General features: G+C 35.8%; 1 protein-coding gene across 1 annotated transcript; it reads left to right on the forward strand.

The window, feature by feature from the left end:
* Positions 1-6,571: 6,571 nt before the first annotated feature.
* Positions 6,572-12,867, forward strand: LOC131933396 (uncharacterized). Its single transcript, XM_059290170.1, has 5 exons — positions 6,572-6,777; positions 7,390-7,604; positions 8,011-8,215; positions 10,371-10,454; positions 12,764-12,867. The coding sequence occupies exons 1-5, from the start codon at positions 6,723-6,725 to the stop codon at positions 12,811-12,813; spliced, it is 609 nt and encodes a 202-aa protein (XP_059146153.1). The 5' UTR covers positions 6,572-6,722; the 3' UTR covers positions 12,814-12,867.
* The last annotated feature ends 7,836 nt before the right edge of the window (positions 12,868-20,703 follow it).

The raw sequence follows: 20,703 nt of genomic DNA on the forward strand, positions 1-20,703 counted from the left end.
CATAAAATTACTTAACTCAGATATACACAAATCATTTTTTAAAATAACTTAGTAAAAATAATAATTTCTGTAGCCAAACCCTTACGGGATAGGCCTATGCTCCGTTTTTTTCTTCTATTTTTAACAATTTAAGATGTAAAGCTTTTTGAATACTTTTACCATAAACATTTTATTACAAATTGGGGTGGGGATTGGAGATTGGAAAGTGTGGTATACTGAACATATTATTACAAGTTGGGGTGGAAAATAAGTAATTTATAAAAACAAATTGAGATGTATTGTGTCATTTAATTAATTAGCCAATCTCACAGCTTTAGATGTATTTGTGGTATGTTGATGTGTAGCCTCATCTGTATTTGTGGTAAGCTGATGTGTAACCACACTGTATTTGTGGTAAGCTGATGTGTAACCACACTGTATTTGTGGTAAGCTGATGTGTTACCGCACAGTATTTGTGGTAAGCTGATGTGTAACCACAGCTGTATTTGTGGTAAGCTGATGTGTAACCACACTGTATTTGTGGTAAGCTGATGTGTAACCACACTGTATTTGTGGTAAGCTGATGTGTAACCACACTGTATTTGTGGTAAGCTGATGTGTTACCGCACAGTATTTGTGGTAAGCTGATGTGTAACCACAGCTGTATTTGTGGTAAGCTGATGTGTAACCACACTGTATTTGTGGTAAGCTGATGTGTAACCACACTGTATTTGTGGTAAGCTGATGTGTAACCACACTGTATTTGTGGTAAGCTGATGTGTAACCACACTGTATTTGTGGTAAGCTGATGTGTAACCACACTGTATTCGTGGTAAGCTGATGTGTAATTACACCTGTATTTGTGGTATACTAATGTGTAACCACACTGTATTTGTGGTAAGCTAATGTGTTGGCACAACCACTTAGTGAAAAGATCAATGCTTTAAGGAGATGTGATGCTAGTTACTCTAAAAAAATTGAACCTTGAATATACCTGAAATGTACCTTGGTTGGGTAAAGCTGCTAGCTCTACCACACCTTACAACCTTAAAAAAAAACACTTCTACATCGGTCTGTGTATAACCATTCACTTTGCTATGTCAGACCCTCCTTACAACTTAGGAGTGTTTTCCCAAATTTAATATCCAGGTAATGACTTCTTAGTTGAAATAAAACTAGGTCTATATCTGCCCCCTATTTAGACAGCTCTACTTAGAATTAAAATACTTTAACTTTACCACTATTCAAAGTATCTCCCTACTATTCATAAAAATCAATATGGGCACAATTATTCTGAACGATATTACTACAATGTATCAAAAACAATATCTTGAAGTTTATTCTAGAAGTTGTTCTTACAGTGTATGAAAAACAGTACGTGCTTTCTTATTCTTAAGTATGCTCATATAATGCATCAAAATAAACATATTCAAAGGATGCTCCTACAATTTAACACAAACAGTATGGGCTTTATTACACTACAAATGACCATATATTTCACCAAAGATGCCCCAAAAATGTATAATAATAATACGGGAATAATTACCCGTTAGATGCCCTTAAAATGTATTATAGTAAACATGTACATAAAAGCTTCAGAGGCCCCCAACGTTAGACACAATGATGATTGGTATAATTACTGTTGGAGGCCCTTCGAATGAATTATATGAATATAAGCATAATTACTTTCAAGATGCCGTTACAGTATACAAAACGAAGATGGGTATACTTACTAAATGGATGCCTTTAAAATGTAAAGAGCATATTACTGGATGCCCTTAGCATATAATTTAAAGAATACACGAATAATTACTTTAAAAATGCCCCTAAAGTGTATCAAATAAATATGGATATAATTACTTTACGAATGCAAACAAATATGTAAATAATATAACATGTTACTTGCGTGGGGTTCTTACAAGTTCTACGCCGTAGCTGTCACACAACACAACAGATGGTCTTAAGGCCACAAGGTAGAGCTGGACGGGAGATAACTCGTGTCTCCACCAGTCACAGGGTGCAGGTACGTGTGGAGAGTCTCAACCAGTCACAGGGTGCAGGTACAGGGGGAGATACCGGAACCTCCGCTGACGAGGGTGGGGCGAGACGTGGTTTATAATTCCACACTCGCACTTTCCTCGGCTGGTGCCCTTACCTGGGGAAACAATGGGCTCTCCTGGGTCGGGTAACAAATTGTTTTAACGGTGATCACCACGTCAAAGGTGTCTGGTGAATCAGCTTTGTTCGGTTGGGCTGAGGTGCGCGTCTGACAATTTATGCTTAGTTTTATTGCCTGTGAGATTGCTTTAAAGGGAGGGGGTGGGGAGAGGGAAGGAGAGAGTTGTCTTTTGTCGTGGAAGTTTAGTTTGACTGGAATTGTATTAAACGTGACCTGGGGGGGGGGGGGGGGTGAGGAGGGTTAGTTTTACAGAGGACGTGATTATCTAGGTCAGCAGTTTGTAGATGAAACAAAGTGGTAGGGTGAGCGTGTACCGAGGAATGGGGAGGGTGGGGGTGAACTGTTGGTTTACAAATGATGTGATGAAATAGGCCTTTGGTTTCGGACTACTGTAAGGGTGAGGTGTGGGGTGGGTGGTTGTGACTACTTTAAATGTGATGTGTGCGGTGGGTGGTTCGGACTACTGTAAGGGTGATGTGTGCGGTGGGTGGTTCGGACTACTGTAAGGGTGATGTGTGCTGCGGGTGGTTCGGACTACTATAATGGTGATGTGTAGGGTGGGTGGTTCGGAATTCTGTAATGTTTATATGAGGGGTGGGTGGTTGTGACTACTGTAAGGGTTTGTGTTTAACAGCAGAACTGTGTAGGTAAGAGAAAGTGAATCCATTCTTTTCTATTTTATTTAACTTACGTTTTTAACTAACTTTTTCAAATCAATGAGAAATAACTGGGGAAGGTCTTATAAACAAGAAAAATTCACACACACACACACACAAACACACACAAAAAAAAAACGTATCCATCAATAATCTTTTTATGACTATTAGCTCGACCCCCAAAATGTCATTTCATTAGTGACGTCCACTGGTGTTCATTTCATTTCTATTCGTTTCAAATTTTAATTTCTAAACACTTTCTAAATCAGGATATGAAATTTCACATATTAAACTTGTAGCCTAAAGTAATGTATATGAAATTACTTTTGAGGCTTAATTAGTCTTATAAAAAAATATTTGTACACAGTCCTCGGATTCTAAAATGTTAAAAAAACTTTTAGTTTGGAGCAAAATAGACAAGGGCAGTAAATGCTAGTGACTTAAAATGTGTTGACTTTAAAGGGTTAGCTCTTTTTATTAAAGAAAAAATTAACACTAAATTGTGTAATAAATCTTGTGTATTTTCCGTACTAAGTTCATGTTGAATGTCTTTTATCCATTTTGCAAATTGTCACAATTACAACTCTTACTTGACCTATGAACCCAATTACATGGTGGCGAAAATTTTTTTAACACTGTGTGTAACTATAGAAGACCCGAAATCGATTAAAGAGCAACAACCGAAATAAACAAATGCCATTGTCATGCAGGGTTAGTTATCCTGACAGCATAAAAAGCAACTTTCATTCGATGAGTTTTTTAATTAATAATTTTTTTTTCTCGAGACTGTTATGGTCACACTGTAAAATAAAAGACGTGTACAGGACCACAATTTTCAAGTAAAACATTTTACGTTGATCCTCCCTCCCCCTCCACTATCCAGGGCATTATTTAGAATTAAGAAGAAATAGTAATATATATTGCATGCACTGTAATTGTTTAACTAATATAACAAACATATTTTTTTCTATAATAACAAGCTTTAAAATAAACTAATAAAATTAATTCTTAAACATATTTTAGCTAACAACGCTATAATTAAGCAAATTAGTTTATTATTTATTATGAATGTTTTTTGTAATAACAAAATTTTAGTAGTAGTTCAGGATAAGCCAATATTAGCTTAATCTACTTTAATTTACTAAATGATATGTTCACAATATTCGCATATTTTAGGAGGTATTGTTAAAGAACAACTTATTACTGTAGGCCCAATTATATAATATTAAATAATTGTAAAGGAGCTGCCTGTAGCTTTGATAATTTAAGTCAACTTTTTAAGTGCGCAAAATTGCGCATTTCAAGTTTTAGTATTTCTAGTTTTTCTTTGGTAGTATGTTTGGTGGTAGTCTATGGCTTGTAATGCGCCTGGGGTATTGGTATGTATGTTTCTGTCAATTGAGTTGTTAGTGTGTATGTTTCTGTTGACTGTGGTGTTGGTGTGGATGTTTGTGTCAGCTAAGGTATTGGAGTGTATGTTTCTGTTAGGTTGACTGTATGTATAGATGTTTTTCAATAACTGTTGTTGTTGTAGCACGTGAGGTCTGACCTAAAAGAACATACACATTCCAAAGTAGAAATTAAATATAAGTTAGCAACTGTATTCTTTGTGAATTTATGTATTGTAAATAAAGTTGTGAAATGAACCAGCAGTTTATCTTCTGTCTTTGAAGAAAGAAGAACTCACAATAACATCTACTTGTCGCAATTACAACAGGCGGTTACACTAGCTAATATATGGTAAACTCAAAATCTTTGAGAACAGTAACAAAACTTCTGTGCGAAACAAACAAAACGTTTCAAAAAATTACTAGCTAAAATTAAAATATTTAAGGTGAATTGTGTGATTAAAATCAGTTAAAAAAGGTTATGTAATTCGAAACACTCCAGTTTTTACCATTTGTACTATAAAGTTAAGATCCTATTCGTTTTTTCTCTTTTATATCAAATCAGTTTCTGTAAACATGCGTGATGGTTATGTTTATAACATATATAATATATAACGTGGGTCAAGGCCCAATAACAATGCAATCTGATATCAATTGTACGTCTAATTAATTTTTGTGAATTAATTAAAATATCTTAATATAGTAGGGAGATCTACCACTACACCCATTTTCATGTTTATTTGGTGTACAAAGGTTTGTAATCATGCAACTCTTTTGTATTAAAATCTTTAAAGTACTTTAAAAAATTCAAATAAGCCTTTATTTTTATTTTTCGTCTTTAATTAAATTTAGTTTATACATTTAGTACATCGAAAAAAGTTCAACATACGTCCGTATCTTTAAATTCTCCATATGTTGCTGAAGATACTGATCTCATAGTCTCGAAAAATATGTGACGCAAAAACACACACACACACGCAAACACACACACACACAGAGAGAGAGAGAGAGAGAGAGAGAGAGAGAGAGAGAGAAAAAGAGAGAGAGAGAGAGAGCGAGTGCACATGGATTTTTAAATAATAATGTACATACATTGCAAGGCATATTTGTTTAATCTGTTGTAGTTAATGTGTACACACTTGGCAAGGCATATATATTTTCTTGACCAGGCATAAACATAATTTTCAATTCTACTTAATATGTACATACTCGGCGAGGCATCGGTTGTTGTCTGGTCCTGTGTGGTAGTGCATGAACATGGTTCTTTGAAGTAAAAACATACCCTAGTGGTTGCAATAAAGATGGTCTTGTAAACAGCCTGTGGTGTGAAAAATAATTACATAACCTTGTTCTCACGTTAATTTTTTTATTTAATACAATTTGACATTACGGTAATAAATTCCATGCATCTGAAACACTCACACAGAAAGATAGACTTACATGACACTTAAATGCATATTCTTTTATCTAGTTAAAATCGAGTTTTTTGTTTATTTCTTAATTAACTTAGATAATAATAGTTAATTACAGACATAATGTAATATTTACATTATTAAACTTACTTTTAGCTCACATATCACATTATCTTTGGATTTGGATTGGTCGTTGAATGAAAAGTGTCCAAGTATGGAATTATGAAGATGATGTACCTTAAAACTCATAGAACGTTTTCTACTTTTGAATTTTTCAAAAGCCTATAACTTGAGTACTGTTTCAGATAGATAAATGAAATTTTACATGTAAGTAAAAGATCTAATTCTCTGACTTCTTTTAAATTTAGAGTAATTTATGTTGACCGAAAGTAGTAATTTTCGCTATTTCCGATTTCTCAAAAAAACGCATGTGAATTTATAAAATACTAATAATATTCCGCACTATTATGCCCATTTTATTTGGCGTTCACTTGGTGTGCAATTATTTTTTCTACTAGATTTTATTCTATTTTAAAAGTTTAAGTATTTAAAATGGATTAAAAATCATGTCTATATCCGAGTTGCCATCCCCTGTTGTTTCAAATAAGAATATTGTAGAAAGTTTAGGGGATATCACTCCCGGTTTATTTACTCTTGCTTTTCTTTTTAACTAATTAATTTTTGTTTGGCCTAGGTTTGAACGAACATAACACTTCATTATATCCTTAGTCTATTCCACTGTTTAAAATGAACGTAAGCGCCATAGCGCTCAAGGGAAAGCCCTGGGGACCAAATCGCACTCTCATGGATGCCGCCCTAAATAAATATTATTTTTTTACAGAAACCTCTCCAGTTTATAAACTTATGAAAGACTCATATGTAAAAGACAACCAAGGGGGTGCGCATTTTAGGTTTTGCAATTTCCGTACCATTTTGCACAAAACTAAGGTAGTGGATTTTTTCAGAGGTTACTCTTTAAAAATCAAATAGATAACATTCCCTAAGGCTAAGATATTTCTATTTTTTCTCTTGTCGCTAACTGTAGCCAATAGATTTTTTAATGTTCTTTTCTTACAACTAATTGAGGCTGCAAGCAACATCGACCAACATGGATAAAGTTCTGATTTTTTCAGTAATTCTCATTAGTATGGTTTACTTACCAGGTAGATCTAGACAGTATGTTATACATTTTTTGTATGTTGTTGTTAAAACAGTTTAGAAAGAGTAAAAATTAGTATTTTTCTTTAGCGGTCCATGGAGAAGATGAAGTAGAGTTCATGTTTTATTTTGCTTGAACTCAACATACGAAGGGTTGGATATTATATAGCGGTGGATATTATCCGGAAATGTTTGTATAATTTACTGTAAACTCCATAAGTTGTCTACATATTGCTAAAGATACTGATCTCATAGCCCTGGAAAAATGGGACGAACAGAGAGAGAGAGAGAGAGAGAGAGAGAGAGAGAGAGAGAAGAGAGAGAATGAGAGAATGAGCGAATGAGAGAGAGAGAAAGAAAATGAGATAGGGAAAGAGAGAGAGAGAGAATGAGAGAGAGAGAGAGAGAGAGAGAGAGAGAGAATGAGAGAGAGAGAAAAAGAGAGAGAGAGGTGCGCTCACGGATTTTTATATATTAGGATAGCCTGTGCACGGATACGCCAAGAAGCTTGACATTTTCAAAAGCAGCTTTCGTTTTAAATTATGTCACAACTTTTATTTAGAATTTGATTTAAAGTTCGCTAAAACAAATTGTATATAATTTTGTTTCTTCTGCAGATGTACTAAACTGCATGCCAGTATTTCCTATGGAAATCGAAGGATATGAGAAAGATTGTGTCAACTATAGTTGCCGCTACACCGGGAGAATTGTAGGGCACGTTGACATCTATGAAGAGAACACAACTCTTCCCGTGGAATGGGATTGGACGATAAGTGTTCTCGTTTGTCGAAGAATATATGACTGCTCCGATGGCACAAAATATTGGCAACAAGTTAGTTTGTATAAAAAATATTTCATTTTGTTACTTTAAATTTAACTATATGGATATGATGATATTCTATTTTTGTAAACGTATTTCGGCTCACTGCAATGGTTTAAAAATTAGCGAGCTTGCTACATACAGTTGGTAAAGATTGAAGCGCTAATCTCATCGTATTTTAAATCACCAGAAACTATTCTCCTGATACTAAATGACTTGGTAAAAGGCATATAAATTTATAAATAACTTTTTTTCACTCAGATAAAACAGGAAGAAATAAAATAGACATATCGAGTTTAGCCAATGAAACGACTATACACATACCGACCATCAGGTTTTTGAGGGAATATATTCTTTTGTAACATTTATTCAGGATTTATAAACTACTACTGACGCCTTAATATGCCTTTTGTTTCAGTTCTGTGATGTATTCTGGCTTATCGACCCACTTGATTGCGCAAAGGTCAGCCACAACCCCTGTTACTGCTCTGGAACGTTTCCCATGAAATTCAAGTTTTACCCTCGGCTTGAAAATGCTTACTATCGGCTTGGGGGGATGACCGATTGGAGATCTGACAAGCCTCAATATGTCAGCAAAGTATTTGATTCAAAAATTAGACCAGGTAGCCATATTGTTTAACTTTTAAAATATTTTTAAAAATTTTGATAAGTAATAGTACTTTAATATTTTAAGCTTTTATTTAGTTCAAAGTATGTTTTTGTGGATTTGTGGCTAACCTTCTAACTCTATTTGGACCCTTCTCAAATGAAGCGATTTCATTTAAACTTTCCAGATATCTTCGTCTTTGATCAAAATTCAAGAATTATATTTCAAAATCTAATTAGATATTAAAGTCGTTAAAATTTAATTAAAAGTTTACTTAAGAAGATAATTAAAGTGTAGAGGTTAAATAATACTAGCCGACAGCAGTAAGCTGTTTTTTTACGGTAACGTATGTTTAAAATCTCGCTTGAGAGCCGACCATTTTTTGATTTGTTGTTGCTGTTTTTTAGTTAAATGTATGCTCAGCTTCTATAAAAATTAACAGCTTTATAATATACATATGCATATATATATACATATATATATACATACATATATATATATGTATATGTATATGCATATATATATACATATATATATATACATACATATATGTATATGTATATGTATATGTATATGTATATGTATATGTATATTTATATGTATATGTATATGTATATGTATATGTATATGTATATGTATATGTATATGTATATGTATATGTATATGTATATGTATATGTATATGTATATGTATATGTATATGTATATGTATATGTATATGTATATGTATATGTATATGTATACGTATATGTATACGTATATGTATATGTATATGTATACGTATACGTATACGTATACGTATACGTATACGTATACGTATACGTATACGTATACGTATACGTATACGTATACGTATACGTATACGTATACGGATACGTATACGGATACGTATACGTATAGGTATATGTATATGTATATGTATATGTATATGTATATGTATATGTATATGTATATGTATATGTATATGTATATGTATATGTATATGTATATGTATATGTATATGTATATGTATATGTATATGTATATGTATATGTATATGTATATGTATATGTATATGTATATGTATATGTATATGTATATGTATATGTATATGTATATGTATATGTATATGTATATGTATATGTATATGTATATGTATATGTATATGTATATGTATATGTATATGTATATGTATATGTATATGTATATGTATATGTATATGTATATGTATATATATATATATATATATATATATATATATATATATATGTATATATATATATATATATATATATATATATATATATATATATATATGTGTGAGTGTGTGTGTATACATATATATATATATATATATATATATATATATATATATATATATATATATATATATATATATACAACTTTTAATTTTTGAACATTTAATATTTATTTGCTGTTTCAAAATTTTTACTATTACTAGAAAGTAGAAAATGAAAGAAATGTAAATTAAAGCTTTATAATAATAAGCTTTTTAAAAGCCATTGAAAAAGATAATTTGTTTCTTCAAACATTCATTGTGTCGCTCATAAAATAGCTTACACGTATTTGCGACCAATGCAAATGATAAAAAAAAAAATTGCAATACCTATTCAAATTTAAAACTCCAGCAATGGTGATAAGCAAACTTTGTTACAAAAGGTTGGATATCATAAATCCTTATATTTTTCTTACAGTTAGAAAAAAATTACTTTGGAAGATGGTTGAAAATCTAATTTAAAAAAAAAGTATTGGAGTTTAAGATTTTAAAACGTACTAGACTACCTGTTATCTAGTTAGATAACTGTTGGTTTCGGGGGTCATCAATAAATGACATCACGTCTGTCACTTATTATCACAAAATAACCAGACCCCACATTCAAAAATACGTTGTTTTTTTGTCTTTTAAAAACACTGATTTCAGCTGAGCAAGGGTCTGACTACACAATCATAGGTGACCTGCTCAACTCTATTTCACCTGCCCAGTGTCTTGCCAAGTCTCATACAACCTGTTTTTATTGTTTAAAAAAAACGATTCCGGCCGAGCATGGCTCTGTAGGGGGATTCTAAATCCTCAGTTACACATCCCTTTCTTCGCCACTGATTCTGCTGTAAATAAAAATCACTACATAGCACGGATGTAGAACTAAATTTATTTGAAAAATCGGTCGTCAGGTGTGTGGGATCCAGTTGTTAAACTCAGGTACTGGAATCAAGGAATGGATGCATCAGTGAACGGAGCACGCCTTTTACACTCAGGTCAGTCTATATGCTTTGTGTTATTTTTTAAATTCCAACCTAAAATTTCATCGATCGTAGCCAGTCGTTAGTAAAGTTTTTTTTTAATATTCATATGATACTGTTTATCGGTATAGGCAGGTTTGGTAATTATGAGGGGGTGGCTTTCAATTTATTTTCCGTTGTTCTTTACATATCATCATTTTTTCTATATATGCATGTGCTCATCCCCCAGAATAATTTAACATACACTTTCCCACACAAAAAAATCTATTTTTATCCCTATATCCCTACAAAATCATTCACACGTATGCCCATTGTGCGGTATGATTATCTGTGCTCCACAATGACTGCTGTCCTTTATAATAAACACTTCCATCGGTACCCGTTACACGGGCGATTCTGGTGACTTTTAGATCTCTATTCTTTACAAAAGGATACCTGGTTTTTCTTTTAGATATTTATCTCCGGGGAGCAGCATTTAAAACTGTCCAGAAGAGGGTTTGGGGGTTGTGTGTGTGCGCGGGGGGGGGGGGGGGGGGGGGGTGTATGAATTACTTTTTTATTCAATTTCGTTCGAAGGTGAAAGGGGAAGAAACGGTAGAGATGCATAACGAAAATGTATATACCTACGGAAAGTGAGTAATGAAATGAATTGTAATTCAGCTTTCAAAAAAGTTATTATCGGATACTTAGGAAAAGAAACATTTTATTGATCAAGAGCATTGGAATGAAACATTGTTAAGATTATGAAAAAAAAGGGTTTTGTTTTATGTACTATCTAAGTTTATTTTTGTTTAAAATAACATAAACTAGCAATACCTATTACCAATACCTATTAGAAAAATTAAAACCAAATTATATACAGTATTAGTCAACACAATACCATATTAAAATAAATGAACTCGCTGATTGAGAGACTTAAAATTAAGAGACTTAAAAGATTTCTCTAAAAACCCGGCTGTTCAATGGTAGTTATGTCTTTTAAAAACACCTATTTCGGCCAGAGGCGTAGCGACCCTACCCGGCGCCCGGGGACAAACTTTTCGATTTGCACCCCCCCATCGAGATTTTGATTTGCACCCCCCCCCCTCAAACTTTCGATTTGCGTCCCCCCTCGAGATTTTGATTTGCACCCCCCCTCAAACTTTCAATTTGCACCCCCCTCAACCTTTCAATTTATTTTTCCAACCTATTTTGGCGCCCCCTAAGCTCGGCGCCCCGGGGACATATGTCCCCCCCCCCCCCGCCCCCCCCCCCCCCTCGCTACGCTACTGATTTCGGCTGAGCATGGGTCTGACCACACAATCGCATCATATGCCGAGAAGACAGAAACAGGTGAATACCAGTGTCCCGTCAAGTCCCGAAAGGCAACTTTAACATTCACATATAACAAAAAACAAATTGAAAAAAATTAAGATTGACTTGGTTTGTCTCGAACCCGTACCACCCGAATAGTATCAATTACACTATCATCTCAGCTATTTGGGCACCTTTGATTCATGAAGAATAGAAGACCTAATTAAGAAACATAACTTATGCGAATAGCCCTATTCTTTCAAAGTAAATTTTATCCCAAGTTAGCCAATTCCATAGCTAAAGAAACAAAGATTTCTATAAAATAATTAAGGCCTGAGATAGTTTAATATAGAAATTTATTATGGGAATAGATTCTAGAGTAGATAGTCTAAATCTAGATCTTAGCGTCTACGTCTAGTTTTTCCGTAGATCTAGTCTAGATCTAGAATCCAAATAGATAAAGTAAATTTTATAAGTTTAGGCCGAAAAAAATTGTATTGTATACATTTCATGGCGTACGTAGATCTAAATTAAATTTGAATGAAATAGTTCATTTTTTAATATTCTAAAATCGGATGATGACGCCATGAGTTTTGTGTACTTTCCTTACTGTAAACAATTGGCATTTGACGTCATTGATTTATGCGTTCTTTTTCACAACTATAAACACTTTTCCCGTTGCATAATTAAAACTGTTTTTCTGCATTCGAATATGCCTTTATTTTTTATTTTTCTTCTTTAAATAAAATGTTTGTTATACATTTAAAACATCTACCATATTATTTTTAACAAAAGTCCGTATCAACTTCTCCATATATCGCTGAAGATTCTGATATGATACCCTGCGAAAATATTTTGCCACAGTGCGAGAAAGAGAGAGAGAGAGAGAGAGAGAGAGAGAGAGAGAGAGAGAGAGAGAGAGAGAGAGAGAGAGAGAGAGAGAGACGTGCACATATGGGCTTTTATATATTAGGATGGCTTGAAGATCGCGTTGGCATTTTAAAAAAAACATCTTTTTATGTATTCCACAGAGAACGTCTTCTTGGGTATCGGAGCTCTGTGCGCCATCTTACTAGCCTAGATACAAATTGCTGAGAAACAACCTCGCAGGCCTACTCATTGAGGTCGTTGGGTGTTTGTAATTTTGTAAAGGTGTATGTCATGGCGGGGGGGGGGGGGGGGGGGGGGCGGGGGGATAAAAAGAAAGATATTACACATTTTTAAAAAGAAATTAATCAAAACAATGTTTTAGCTAGTGTTCAGAAAGCAGCCACCAAGAGGTGGGGGGGGGGGGGGGGGGTAATAAAATGTACGGAGTGTGAGTAATGTTACCATATTTTACAAGAAAATTACTTAAAAAACAAAAGAAAAAAATTCGAATTGTGGATAAACGGTATGACTGGTATCGAATAAGGAAATTTTTATGCGGTTTTGTTTTGTAACAAGAGATTGTTGGGGAGGGGATAAAATATATTAAATAAAATATTTTATAGTCATCATGTTGTATATTGGCAACCAAAGAATGAAGAAAGTGTACAGAATGAAAAAAAATCAAATAATATGTATACAACTACTTAGAAAAAACAATCTATGCATATTTTAAATTTGTGTTTGTTTTTATATATACACTAGTTTTTAATTACATATGCCATTGTGTGCAAAAGTAACTTTGAAGAGATTTTTATAAGAAAAGAATGCACAATTTTCAGCGAACTGTTACTTACTACACTCGGCTGTCAAAACATACTGCAATGGTGGGCGATTAGGGTCCACGAGTCCTATAAAGTCATCATCCTGTTCAGCTTGTTCATACACGATAACATAGTATCTTCTATTCTGAATGACTTTTTTGCTATAGCAACTTTGATCAAAGTATGGATGTTGAAAAACGCTGCCTAATGTAATCTTTAAATCTTCAACTTTTCCTGTGGTACTCTAAAAAAAAAATCGCATACACATATTAAATATCGCGAAGGTGGCAGTTTTAACTGAACGTTGTTTACATTTTTAATTTACTTTTAATTCAAAGCTTAAAATTTAATAAAATTAGGATTGTTTAAAAACATGCCCAGGAATATTTTCAACAACTTCCCAAAGTTTCTCGGCAATGTGATGAGAGGTGTAGTAATGCATAAAAGACAGACAGACAGACAGACAGACAGACAGACAGACAGACAGACAGACAGACAGACAGACACTGATTTTATATATATAGATGTAGAGAAAAATCGCACCCTCCCGTGGCGCCGCCCTTGCGAATTTAAAAATGATTATTTTGCAGAACCCTTCCCTGCAGTGTTGTTATCAACTCCCCAAAGTTTGATCGCGATCGGATGAAGGGTGAGAACCCTCAATCCACTTATATTTTTACATACCGTATAAAGAGAAAAAACAAATCGCGCCCCACCGGGGCGCCACCCCTGAGAATTTGAACTTTTTTTTTTCGCCGAAACCTCTCCAGGAATATTCTCAACTTCCCAAAGTATCACAGCGATGTGATAAGAGGTAGTAATGCATAAAAGACAAACAAACAAACATACATTGTTTTATATATATATATATATATATATATATATATATATATATATATATATATATATATAGTACATTTAGACGACTGTTTCCAGTGGTGATAATAGTGCAAAAATAATCAATCTATTATAACTACAGATGGCAGAGGGAAGAAAGACAGAACAGAAACCAATATAATGGAGACATATGTAATTTCTGTATATACACAATTAGGCTACTAATAACTAAGTAAAATAAAAACAAAGAAATAGATATTATAAAACCACTGCTTTGATAAGTGGAACAGTTCAGTAAGTAGAGATAACAAAGCCTAGACTCACTGCTTTGATTAGTAGACTATTTTGTTAAGAGGAGAAAACATATAGGCATAATCTATGCTGTAATTAGGGAAAGAAATTTAATATCACTAAACATAATCTCACTGCCTTGATAAGTGGAAATTAATAACTTAAGAAAATGTTATCTTCGGTTAACTTAATCAAAACTCTTATCTTTTAATTTTTACTAATTAAAATGCTGAAAATAAATAGAATAAGTGTATCCAACTTAGGAGGGCATCTCAGAACAGTAGAGAATGTAAGAAAATTAAATTTTAACAAAGAAAACAATTAAATTGCATATTTCTAAAAAAAAGTTTATATTGATGAATTTGGCATTATTTAAAGATCGATAACATTTATCGATCACAACACGGGAAGTAGATATAATGTCAATGACTTCACGAGTGTCGTATATTTTAACTTCAGTAAAAAGCAATTATCATAAAATATTGGGATTACAAAGTTCATTGCACTTTATCAGGGCAAAGTTTTTTTCGTCTTGTCAGTTATTATTAAATGTCATCATCACACCATAAGTTGCATGTATATAATAAATATTTTGGAAGTGATAACAATAACGTTGTATATAACACAACTCACCTGTTTATTTTCTTGAAGACGAGAATCTGCCACACCTGAAATTAATGTGGACGTGTGAAATAATCTGGTTACAGAAACACTAGTATCTAACCCCTCCCCCTCTAAGTTCCTCATGTGTTTAATAGATACAAGTAATATAACTGAAACATTTGACAAATTAAGATAAATTGGAACCTGGCGCGGTTATTGAATTTGTATTAAAACCGTGAAAATCACTCTCAGAGTTTCTTCCCGGCATCTCTCCCCCCCCCCCCGAAAAATTTTTACCGCCCCCCGAACGAAATGAAATTTATATAATTTATATAGAAAATATATACTTTTAACAGTGTCCGCCCCCCCGAAGAAAGTCTACCGCCCCCCCGAAAATTTCAAGTGCCCTGCCCCCCCCCCCGGAGAAAAAAGTCTGGAAGAAACACTGATCACTCTTAAACAAAAAACAAAGCACACGGTAATAGTGAACACCAAATGCGGCACTTATAGGTCCTTATTCAGCAGTATGTAATCATGGTTAATGAATTTTTTTTTTAAATTCTAAAAAATACATAAAATTGACGCACCGAAATTTATAGACACGATGATAACTGCTAAACTTGTCAGAGCTAGCATTCTAAGCTGTGTTAACAGCGACGCCATGTTGCCGCTCAGGGTGCGACAATCTACTGAAAGAATGAACAGAAATTATAAAAGAAGGTTTTAATAACAAGTTTTTATGTGAAACTGCACTAAAAAGGAGAAAATAAATTATTTTCGTAAAATAATTAGTAATACTATACTATTTAAATTACTATAAGCAAAAGCGTGGGTATCTTCCTAAATATTAGCAAAGGCATCAAATAGATAACATGGTCATCAAATTAAGTCAAATTCGCAGTCAGAATGCATTGTCTTCAAGTCTTGATGCACGAGTCAACTTTGAAACAAATCTGTCAGGTAGAAGTGCTTGAAAATTCAATCTAAGACGAATGACAAAAGCACGACAGAAAGCACGTTAATGTTTGTGAAAAAAGATTTGTGTTTACATAACAAACCTGAATCTTCCCAGTCTAACTTTTATATTCACAGTTGCGCTTGTAAAGTCACAGACTAACTCTTAGACCCAAAATCTTAACTTTTATATTCACAGTTGCGCTTGTAAAGTCACAGACTAACTCTTAGACCCAAAATCTTAACTTTTATATTCACAGTTGCGCTTGTAAAGTCACATACTAAATTTTAGACTCAAAATCTTAAATTTTATAGTCACCAACTATCTGGTTTAGTCATAAATTTTATTGTATAACTTTTACATTTAAATAGTTAATTTTATGGGATTAGACTAATTTGTAGGCCTATATTCACAAATCTAATCTAAAGTTTAAAGACATTCAAACTGAAACAATAGGTATGTGAACAAAACAAACAATTGATTGAAGAACTGACAAATAACGACTTGAGCAACCCTGAGTCAGACGCAGATCAAAGTCAGAGCGTGAGTGAAACTAGCGTGAAATTATCACATTGATCATGTGATTATTTAATACTATAGGTCTATTGCTATAAGTATTTGAGTAGTAAACGGTTTTTTCAATACATACTGTGTGATTTCAATGCTTTAATGTAAATTAAGTAAAATTTCAAGGAAAAAAGAACACATGTCCAAAATTAATATTTTTTTAAAAAAGTTTATTCTCAACACGCTGATTAACCTAGTAACTAAATGAATACATCTACATATCAAGCATTGAACCAATTTTAATTTTAAAAAATCTAACTTCAATTCAAAATATAATTATTGTGAGGCTACCCGAGTCTGCAAACACTAAATTTCGTTTTTCTCGAAATTGAAAAAGTGTGACATCCGTGGTTTAGCCCCTATTGTCTTCGTACAATTACAATAAGTCTCACTTTTACATACAAACTCCAACTGTTATAATCAGCAACTCTATGGTATATTCACAATCTGAAATCCTAAATTGATCGTCACAATTGAGCGTGTATAACCATGTATCTGGGAAATTGCGGTTTCGTGTTTCGTTTTCTTTAGAGTGGGGAACGGGGTGCTGCCGTTTGGGGTTGGAGGAGAGTAGCTAGGGGTAAATGGTGGCAGTTAATGGTAGAGAGAGAGAGAGAGAGAGAGAGAGAGAGAGAGAGAGAGAGTTACTGATTGGAGAAGGATGTGGCGTATTGTTAAGGTTAGTGGTGTGGGCAGTTTGTGTGTGGGGGTTGGGAAGTGGGTAATAGGGTGGGGATATTGTGGGGTGGTTGTTGGGGAGAAATAGAAGAGTTGGGAAAAGTAAATGGGTGTGGGAAAATGGAGGGGTGACAAAAAAAAAGGAGGGGTGGGGAGTTGAGAATGGGTGGGGTTGTAATGGAGGGGTGGAGAAGTAGGGAGTGATGGTATGGTAGTGTTGGTTGGGGAAGTAGTGGAAAGTGGGGAGGTAATAAATGTGTTGTGAATTTATGGAGAGGTGGGGAAGTAGTGGAGGGCTGGGGAAGTAGTGGAGGAGTGGGGAAGTAGTGGGGGAGTGGGGAAGTAGTGGAGAGTGGGGAAATAGTGGAGGAGTGGGGAAATAGTGGAGGAGTGGGGAAGAAGTGGAGGGGTGGGGAAGTAGTGGAGGAGTGGGGAAGTAGTGGAGGATTGGGGAAGTAGTGGAGGATTCGGGAAGTCGTGGAGGATTGGGGAAGTAGTGGAGGGCTGGGGAAGTAGTGGGGAAGTAGTGGAGAGTGTGGAAGTAGTGGGGAGTCGGGAAGTAGTGAAGGAGTGGGGAAGTAGTGGAGGGCTGGGGAAGTAGTGGGGAAGTAGTGGGGAAGTAGTGGGAAGTGTGGAAGTAGTGGAGGGGTGGGGAAGTAGTGGAGGAGTGGGGAAGTAATGGAGGAATTGGGAAGTAGTGGAGAAGTGGGGAAATAGTGGAGGAGTTGGGAAATAGTATAGGATTGGGGAAGTAGTGGAGGAGTGGGGAAGTAGTGAAGGAGTGGGGAAGTAGTGGAGGAGTGGGGAAGTAGTGGAGGGCTGGGGAAGTAGTGTAGAAGTGGGGAAGTAGTGGGGAAGTAGTTGAGGAGAGGGGAAGTAGTGGAGGAGTGGGGAAGTATTTGAGGAGTGGAGGAGTGGGTAAGTAGTGGAGGAGTGGGGAAGTAATGGAGGAATGGGGAAGTAGTAGAGGAGTGGGGAAGTAGTGGAGGAGTGGGGAAGTAGTGGAGGGCTAATGAAGTAGTGGAGAAGTGGGGAAGTAGTGGGGAGTGTGGAAGTAGTGGAGAAGTGGTGAAGTAGTGGGGAGTGTGGAAATAGTGGAGGGGTGGGGAAGTAGTAAAGTGCTAGGGAAGTAGTAGAGAAGTGTGGAAGTAGTGGGGAAGTAATGGAGGAGTGGGGAAATAGTGGATGATTGGGGAAGTAGTGGAGGAGAGGGGGAAGTAGTGGATGATTGGGGAAGTAGTGGAGGAGAGGGGGAAGTAGTGGATGATTGGGGAAGTAGTGGAGGAGTGGGGAAGTAGTGGATTAGTGGGGAAGTATTGGAGGAGTGGGGAAGTAGTGGAGAAGTAGGGAAGTCGTGGGGAAGTAGTGGAGGAGTGGGGAAATAGTGAAGCAGTGGGAAAGTGGTAGAGGATTGGGGAAGTAGTGGAGAAGTGGGGAAGAAGTGGAGGGTAGGTGAAGTAGTGAAGGAGTGGTGAAGTAGTGGAGGAGTGGGGATGTAGTGGAGGAGTGGGGACGTAGTGGAGGGCTAGGGAAGTAGTGGAGAAGTGGGGAAGTGGTGGAGGAGTGGGGAAGTAGTGGAGGGCTAGTGAAGTAGTGGAGAAGTGGGGAAGTAGCGGGAGTGGGGAAGTAGTGGAGGAGTGGGGAAGTAGTTGAGGAGTGGAGGAGTGGGGAAGAAGGGGAGGAGTGGGGAAGTAGTGGAGGGGTGGGGAAGTAGTGGAAGGGTGGGGAAGTAGTGGAGGAGTGGGGAAGTAGTGGAGGAGTGGGGAAGTAGTGGAGGAGTTGGGGAAGTAGTTGAGGACTGGGGAAGAAGTGAAGGAGTGGGGAAGTAGTGGAGGGCTGGGGAAGTAGTGGGGAAGTAGTGGGGAGTGTGGAAGTAGTGGGGAGTCGGGAAGTAGTGGAGGAGTGGGGAAGTATTAGAGGGGTGGGGAAGTAGTGGAAGGATGGGGAAGTAGTGGAGGGGTGGGGAAGTATTTGAGGAGTGGAGGAGTGGGTAAGTAGTGGAGGAGTGGGGAAGCAATGGAGGAATGGGGAAGTAGTGGAGGAGTGGGGAAGTAGTGGAGGAGTGAGGACTTAGTGGAGGGCTAGGGAAGTAGTGGAGAAGTGGGGAAGTAGTGGAGGAGTGGGGAAGTAGTGGAGGGCTAAGGAAGTAGTGGGGAAGTTAGAAAAAAATATCTCAGACAAAACTCTCGCAGCAAAATTATACAACTTCCCCACCCCATCTATACTTCCCGTTGACAGGACAAATGATCTCAGGACAAATGATCTCAGGACAAATGATCTCAGAAAAAAATATCTCAGACAAAAAAACTCTCGCAGCAAAATTATACGAGATCATTTGTCCTGAGATCATTTGTCCTGTCAACGTCCAAGAACACCGACCTTTGTATTTCATCGCTGATCTACTGCCTCAGCTGACAAAATGTTGACCCACAGCTCTTTGACAAACGATGACCCCTTCAGCTAAACACAATGGTGACACAGCTCCGTCACAAATGAAAACACTTTCGGCTTAGAACAATGATGACACATCTCTGTCAGAAATGATTACACCATCAGCTTTGAACAATGGGGACACAGCTCTGCCACAAATGACCCCCTCCCCACCCGATTGGACAAAGCGTGTGACAGCAAATACAACTTACAATCACACAGCAACCATATTTTATGAGTGGCTAAACACAAATGACATTCTTTAATGAAAATCGAGTATTTGAAAAGGGAAACTTTTCGTTTAGGCAAAGAACTGTGGGAATTGAATTTTAATCTGTGGCTTCCTGTAATAGAATGTACTAAAGAACAAATCACCCATATATCTCTGAACAGACTTAGGCGAATCTTAATATGGCTACAGGCACCATTTATAAATAGGTCCACGGGAACTGTGTTCAAACATATCCAAAAATTCCATGCATACATTGTGTAAATTGTAAATAGGAATATTGTATATATAGAGGTACAGGAATCACGTATGCAATGTTATACAAGTACACTGTATAAATAGGTTCACTAGCACCATGTATACAATACTTTGTGTTTCACAATAGCCTTGTCCCACTGCCTGTTTTCTCCTGGACTTTGATTACCTGTCTCCACCTATTCTAAATTTATGCGATCTCACATTAAATTGACTTTGTTTTGGAGACGTCGATTGTCCTCTTTACGATTTATTTTTCTTCTAAGGTTTAATGCACGGCGTTTCATGATTCTTTCGCCTTTATGTTGACGTCATGTTATTATTCTTCCTCCCTAACGTTAAAATAACAATAAATTTATAGAAATAAAGCATGTCATGAGATGTCTACAAGAGATCCTTATATGGTCTCGTTGAATCACAGAGGATTGACATGAT

The sequence above is a fragment of the Physella acuta genome, unplaced genomic scaffold (genome assembly GCF_028476545.2).
Source record: "Physella acuta isolate Inbredline_101_S28 unplaced genomic scaffold, ASM2847654v3 ptg000107l, whole genome shotgun sequence".
Taxonomy (NCBI): domain Eukaryota; kingdom Metazoa; phylum Mollusca; class Gastropoda; family Physidae; genus Physella; species Physella acuta.